At 43.2% G+C, this 6,777-nt stretch overlaps 1 protein-coding gene across 3 annotated transcripts in view; it reads right to left on the reverse strand.

The window, feature by feature from the left end:
- otud5a (OTU deubiquitinase 5a) overlaps positions 1-6,454 on the reverse strand; it is a 14,871-nt gene extending 8,417 nt beyond the window's left edge. For 2 of the 3 annotated variants that reach the window (XM_069177752.1, XM_069177749.1), the window contains exons 1-2: positions 5,632-6,454; positions 3,235-3,328 (exon numbers count right to left, since the gene is read on the reverse strand). In XM_069177752.1, the coding sequence (XP_069033853.1) occupies positions 3,235-3,328; positions 5,632-6,207 (670 nt within the window). In that variant the 5' untranslated portion in view covers positions 6,208-6,454. The remainder of the gene's footprint in view (positions 1-3,234; positions 3,329-5,631) is intronic. The other variant, XM_069177751.1, reaches the window with a different exon arrangement.
- Between the last annotated feature and the right edge of the window lie 323 nt (positions 6,455-6,777).

The raw sequence follows: 6,777 nt of genomic DNA on the forward strand, positions 1-6,777 counted from the left end.
TCAAATCTGAATCTGAAAAGTCACCGAAGTGTCTTAAACCTGCACATTGACACCGCGAACTTCACGGTGCATTCAGGGACCCGTGTAAACGTTGGAACGATAACAAAGGTTTCTAAAAATATTTGAGATAAAGTTTAAAATGTATGTTCAACTTTCTGAAAATCTTCTTACGACCCACAGGTTGAAACAGAAAGTGGACAGTGAGGTGTGAAAACAGTAATTTCTGTGTGTGTGTGTGTGTGTGTGTGTGTGTGTGTGTGTCTGTGTGTGTGTCTCCTCACTGTTGGACCTTCAGCGGTTTGAGGTGTTCAGGTTAGAAGCAGGTTCAGACGGGTCCTGACACTGCGTTAACGAGGGTCCCCACAAGGAAGACAAACTAACACGCGTGTGTGACAGCAGGCCATTTCTTATAAACGTGGTGAAGAAAAGAAACGACGAAACCAGAAGTGAAGAAACTGAAGTGAACCGAAACACGCTGATGTCCAACGTCTGTCTGTCCGTCCTCTATCTGTCCATATGTCCCCCTGTCTGTCCATATGTACATTATCTGTCTGTCAAAATGTCCCTCTACCTGTCCTTCTGTCCATATGGACATGTCTGTTTGTCAAAATGTCCCTCTACCTGTCTGTCTGTCCATATGTTCCTCTGCCTGTCTATATGTCCTTCTGTCTGTCCATATGGACATGTCTGTTTGTCAAAATGTCCCTCTACCTGTCTGTCTGTCCATATGTCCCTCTGCCTGTCCATATGTCCTTCTGTCTGTCTGTCCATATGGACATGTGTGTCTGTCAAAATGTCCCTCTACCTGTCTGTCTGTCCATATGTACATGTCTGTCTGCCCTCTACCTGTCCTTCTGTCCATATGGACATGTCTGTTTGTCAAAATGTCCCTCTACCTGTCTGTCTGTCCATATGTCCCTCTGCCTGTCCATATGTCCTTCTGTCTGTCTGTCCATATGGACATGTGTGTCTGTCAAAATGTCCCTCTACCTGTCTGTCTGTCCATATGTACATGTCTGTCTGCCTTCTATCTGTCCATATGTCCCATTTGTCCCTCTGTCTGTCCGTCCATCTCTGATCAGCAGACAAACAGAAACATCTTTCTGTCCTCATCAACATTCACTATTTCACATCATTCAGTTTAACAGAATTTGTATTTAAACATTTTCTCAATAAAAAAACGTCTCAAAACGATAAATTGACGATCAAAGTCGTTGATTAATTGATCGAACCCTCCAGCTGTTTGTGAACTATTTTAAATAAATCATTAAAGGGATCAAACTTCCTGTCTGAAGAGATTAAATCTTTGTTTTCATCTTGGAGAGAGAGAGAGAGAGAGAGAGAGAGAGGTGCATTGTGGGACTGAGAACGAGCTTTTATGTTTGAGCTGAGACGGAGTTTATTATATAAGACAGGTGTTGAGTTTACAGGTACACACAGACACATACACACACACACACACAAACACACACACACACACACACACACACATATACACACACACACACACACACACACACACACACACACACACACACACCACATAGAAAGTGGACAGTGAGGTGTGAAAACAGTAATTTCTGTGTGTGTGTGTGTGTGTGTGTGTGTGTGTGTGTGTGTGTGTGTGTGTGTGTGTGCGTCTCCTCACTGTTGGACCTTCAGCGGTTTGAGGTGTTCAGGTTAGAAGCAGGTTCAGACGGGTCCTGACACTGCGTTAACGAGGGTCCCCACAAGGAAGACAAACTAACACGCGTGTGTGACAGCAGGCCATTTCTTATAAACGTGGTGAAGAAAAGAAACGACGAAACCAGAAGTGAAGAAACTGAAGTGAACCGAAACACGCTGATGTCCAACGTCTGTCTGTCCGTCCTCTATCTGTCCATATGTCCCCCTGTCTGTCCATATGTACATTATCTGTCTGTCAAAATGTCCCTCTACCTGTCTGTCTGTCCATATGGACATATCTGTTTGTCAAAATGTCCCTCTACCTGTCTGTCTGTCCATATGTTCCTCTGCCTGTCTATATGTCCTTCTGTCTGTCTGTCCATATGTACCTGTCTGTCTGTCAAAATGTCCCTCTACCTGTCTGTCTGTCCATATGCACATGTCTGTCTGCCTTCTATCTGTCCATATGTCCCATTTGTCCCTCTGTCTGTCCGTCCATCTCTGATCAGCAGACAAACAGAAACATCTTTCTGTCCTCATCAACATTCACTATTTCACATCATTCAGTTTAACAGAATTTGTATTTAAACATTTTCTCAATAAAAAAAACGTCTCAAAACGATAAATTGACGATCAAAGTCGTTGATTAATTGATCGAACCCTCCAGCTGTTTGTGAACTATTTTAAATAAATCATTAAAGGGATCAAACTTCCTGTCTGAAGAGATTAAATCTTTGTTTTCATCTTGGAGAGAGAGAGAGAGAGAGAGAGAGAGAGAGGTGCATTGTGGGACTGAGAACGAGCTTTTGTGTTTGAGCTGAAACGGAGTTTATTATATAAGACAGGTGTTGAGTTTACAGGTACACACACACACACACACACACACACACACACACACACACACACACACACACAGTACAGTCTGCCAGCATCAGAGCGCCCCCTGCTGTCAGGTTTGTTTCCTCAGATCAGGCGTCTCCAGCCTGTTTTCCTCTACTGCCCTCTACTGGTCGCTTTGAGACGCTTTTAAAAGACCTCAGAGTATTTTTTTTCACACCTGTGTTGAATGGACCGACACCAGACGGTTTTACAGGAACCAGAACCTCCTGCAGCGTAAAACCGTCCACGTCTCATCCAGAACCATCACGTTAGCGTCCGGAGCTAACGGCTAACGCTCCCGATCGATATCCGACACCGCTGTTCACGGATTTTAATGTTTTAATCGATCTGTCTGGTGGATTGTAAATAAAAAAATGTTGCACAGAAAAATTCATAAAAAAATAAATAAATAAATTAAATGTAGAAACATCTGTGAACATGTGGATCAACAAACAATAAAATAAATAAAAAATAGAAACATCAGAGAAACATTCATGATAAAAAAATAAATAAAAAAAAACTGAAACTTTTAAAAAACAACAAAATGTAAGAAACAGCAGCCAAAAACTGACACCTGCTGCCGGGCCGAGGAACTGCAGCAACACACCTGGGGAGACAGGTGTGTGTGTGTGTGTGTGTGTGTGTGTGTGTCTGTGTGCGTGTGTGTGTGTGTGTGTGTGTGTCGCTCACCCACGGCTCTGAACAGACACGCTCCGTCCTCCTTCATCTTCTTGATGACGAATCCTTTCTTCTCCCCGAGATTTTTTTCAAACCAGTGCTCCTGCTGAACACACACACACACACACACACACACACACACACACACACACACACACACACACACACAGAAAGATACACAATTAAGTCAGTTTGCTGTCACGTAAGAAAAGAAAAACTTTTGTCACTTTGACGGGAACATTTCTTTATTTTACCCGTTTTATTTCCTTTATTTAAACTATATTTGAAAGCTTCTTATGTTACTTTATATTTCTGTTGATTTTAAAAGGTTTATTTACTCGTCCGATTGCTGTAATTATTTCATTTTGTAACGACTCCACGTCATCGTAATGAAACGATGATTTCTGGAGTTTAAATAAAGGTCAATAATGAATAAAATGAACGAATGATAAATCAGAGCTGTTACTGTTTGGCTGAAGGAGGTTTTTTTTCGTCTTTGAAAGTTTAATTTCAGATTCGGGTCAATAAAATGTAAAAAAAAAAAATATATATATATTTAAAATGTCCAACAAAACCGACAATATTCAGATTATTTTGATAAAAAAAATTGGACTGACGGTGTTTTTAGCTTTAAAACTTTTTATATCAGGAGTTGATTATTTTCGTTTCCATTCGCTTCCAGTTATTATCAACATTTTTGTCAACGTAAAGACATCAGCGTCCCCGTAAACCACCTCGTGAACACGCCTGATCTGCTCCGATTTAACGTGATGCGTCGCTGGACTCGAAGCAATGCATGATGGGTAGAAGTTTTTGCCAACATAACGTTAAAAAACTGGCGTTAGAGCCTTTGTGCCGTTTTCTGATCCATCGCTGCTCTCTGATTGGTTTAAATCTTCACCAACGTGTTTTTCTATTCGGAGATTTTCCGATCAGTTTATTGATCTTCTTCTTCTTCAGTTTTTACAAACACGACAGTTTTAACGAGAAGCCGAACATACGGTTGAATTCAGGAGTTTATTAGAAAAGAAGTGACACTTCGCCTTTAAAATGCTTATTTTACATTTGAACTCTATTTATGTTTAATTTGATCTGTTTTCTTATACATCTCATTTCTTTTCTATATTTTTAAAATGTTCCTTTATATCTGTTTTTATGTGAAACACTTCATTTAATTCTCCCTTTGAGCTGCATTTCGTGTGAGAGGTGCAACACAAATAAAGTTTATTATTATTGTTATTCTACACATTTTATTTTATTATATAACTTTGCATATTCTCGATCAGCATCCTGTAGATGTTTTAATAAAGCATTTTTAATTTCAGGAGTCAAAACACAAACTTTTTTTTGGTGAATAAAGTTTTTCCAGCTTTTAAAAACAGTCACATTCAAGATATTTAAAATAAAAAAACAGGTCAGTTTTTTTTTCTGAATGTGTCGACATATTTTTTTTTATATATTAGTCTTCATTTTTTACATTTACACTCTCCAAATATCCACTTGTGCTGTTCAACACCCGGTCAATACTCATGTGTATTTAATATTTGTGTATCACTGTAAATATTATTAAAATGAAGCATCCTGTAACTTTTGTTCATCCGCATCCGTTCTGATCGTCGATTTTCAGAAAAATCGCTGATCTGACCATTTTTTGTCCAATTTTTTTTAAGTTTGATAAATATTTAGTGAGTTCCTAACTGATGAACAGAGAAATGAGGAGACTTTTTTTTTTTTTTTGGGGGGGGACTTTTAACAGATTAAACAATAAAAATAAATAAATAAAAACCATCCAGATGAATTGATAACAGCCAATCAGAAAACAGGTTTGATCTTCCACCTTACAGAAAATATAAGTATTCTTGTTTTTAGAGTAACTTCCCTTCTTCGGTATTTAAAAACTTTATTTTGAAATTTTCTTTTAAATCTTCACATAAACTCATGTTGCGTTTATTTCCTGTCACGTGACGACAGGAAGCACACCTGGACAGGTGTCTGTCCCCACGAGGACATCCGCAGTTTCCATCACCAACCTGTTTGTTTGTTTACGTCCCCCCCCCTCCCCCCCATGTTATTATAGTGTCTGCTGTCAGTCCACTTGTCAGGTAGCTGAAGCGTCCCCCCCACTCCCCCCTACTGTTGCCATGGTTACCGGCACTTTATCAGCTTCCATGACACTCACTTAAAAACACGTTATTCCAGCAGTTTAAACTGACAAACTTCGTTGTTTCCCACCAAACAAACCGAGTTAAATTCCCCAACTTGCGTCGTTTACGACCTGTCGTGCTGTTCGTCCTGAGCGTCGGTCAGCTGACCACACGGGAAGTGTTTGTAAACCTGCAGAAGCTAACAGGAGCTCACCTGTGTAGCCGCGGTAGCATTAGCATCCCTGCTAGCAACGTTAGCTCCTACCTGCTCCACGGTGGCCGGGTCCACGGACTGCAGCCGGGCCGCGTTCTCGTACTCGTCCTCGCTGTTGTTGCCGGCTCCTTCCTCCGTGTCCTGGCTGGACCCTCCCGATCCGGCCACCCCGGGCTGGCCTCCGCCGGCCAGAGCCGCCACCACCCCGCCGGAGCAGGTGCCTGCCTGCCGCCGCCTCTTGCTCAGCCCGGGCCCGGAGCAGCAGCTGCCGATGCCTCCGCCGCATCCGACGACGCCGGCCGACACCACGAGCTCCCCCCGGGACCCGGATACCATCCCGCCGCTGCTGTCCCGACCGTCGCCCGGCCCCACGGGGGACACGGAGCCGACGGGCGGCGGGGAGGCCTGCTGCGGCCGGGAGCTCGCCTCGATGCTCCGCCTGTCGTCCCTGGCGGAGGGCGGAGCGGGCTGGTAGGACCACGGCGGAGGAGAAGCCCTCGGCCGGGCTCCGGCCCGCCCCGCGTGCGGGTGCTGGTGAGGGTCCGACCCGGTCCGACGGTCGCTGTCATCGGCGTGGTCCGACACTCCGACCCCGGAGCTGGGCTTCTTCTTCGGTAGAATCGTCATGGTGGAGCGGGAGTGCGGGAGGTGGGGAGGGGGTCCGAGGCTGACGAGTCCTCCCTTTCTGGATCAAATGTGTCGGTCTGCTCGCCCTCCGGCCCGGCTGTTCGGCTCCAATCCGCGAGCTAAGGCTCTTAACGACCCGAAACGGCCGACAGACGGACCGGCTCGGCTCCTTTTTCGACGGTTTAGTTGAACAAAAACAAAACGCGTCTCCGTCTTCCCGTTCTCCAGCGTCCGGTCCGCAAAACATCAACACAGGCTGACGGGGCGGCGACGTCACTTCCTGGCTGCGACGGCACTTTTTACGTCATGCCGTTAACCAGAACTTCATCTTTATTATTACATTTACAAAATTTAAAAAACACCTAATTTTTTATTTACTATATTTACTAAACCGAGTATGTATATATATTCAGTTTATTAAAGTGTGTAAAAATAACAATATTGATTTATTATAGTTATTATAGACATTTTTTTTTTTTTTTTACTAAACACACACTGAAATACTCTTTCAGTCTGAAGTCTTTCAGTTGCTGTTATTCTAAAATCGTTCAGTTAAAAGGTTCCTTGTAA

This window comes from Embiotoca jacksoni, unplaced genomic scaffold (genome assembly GCF_022577435.1).
Source record: "Embiotoca jacksoni isolate LCO1_2020_lvr unplaced genomic scaffold, fEmbJac1.0.p SCAF_77, whole genome shotgun sequence".
Lineage (NCBI taxonomy): Eukaryota > Metazoa > Chordata > Actinopteri > Embiotocidae > Embiotoca > Embiotoca jacksoni.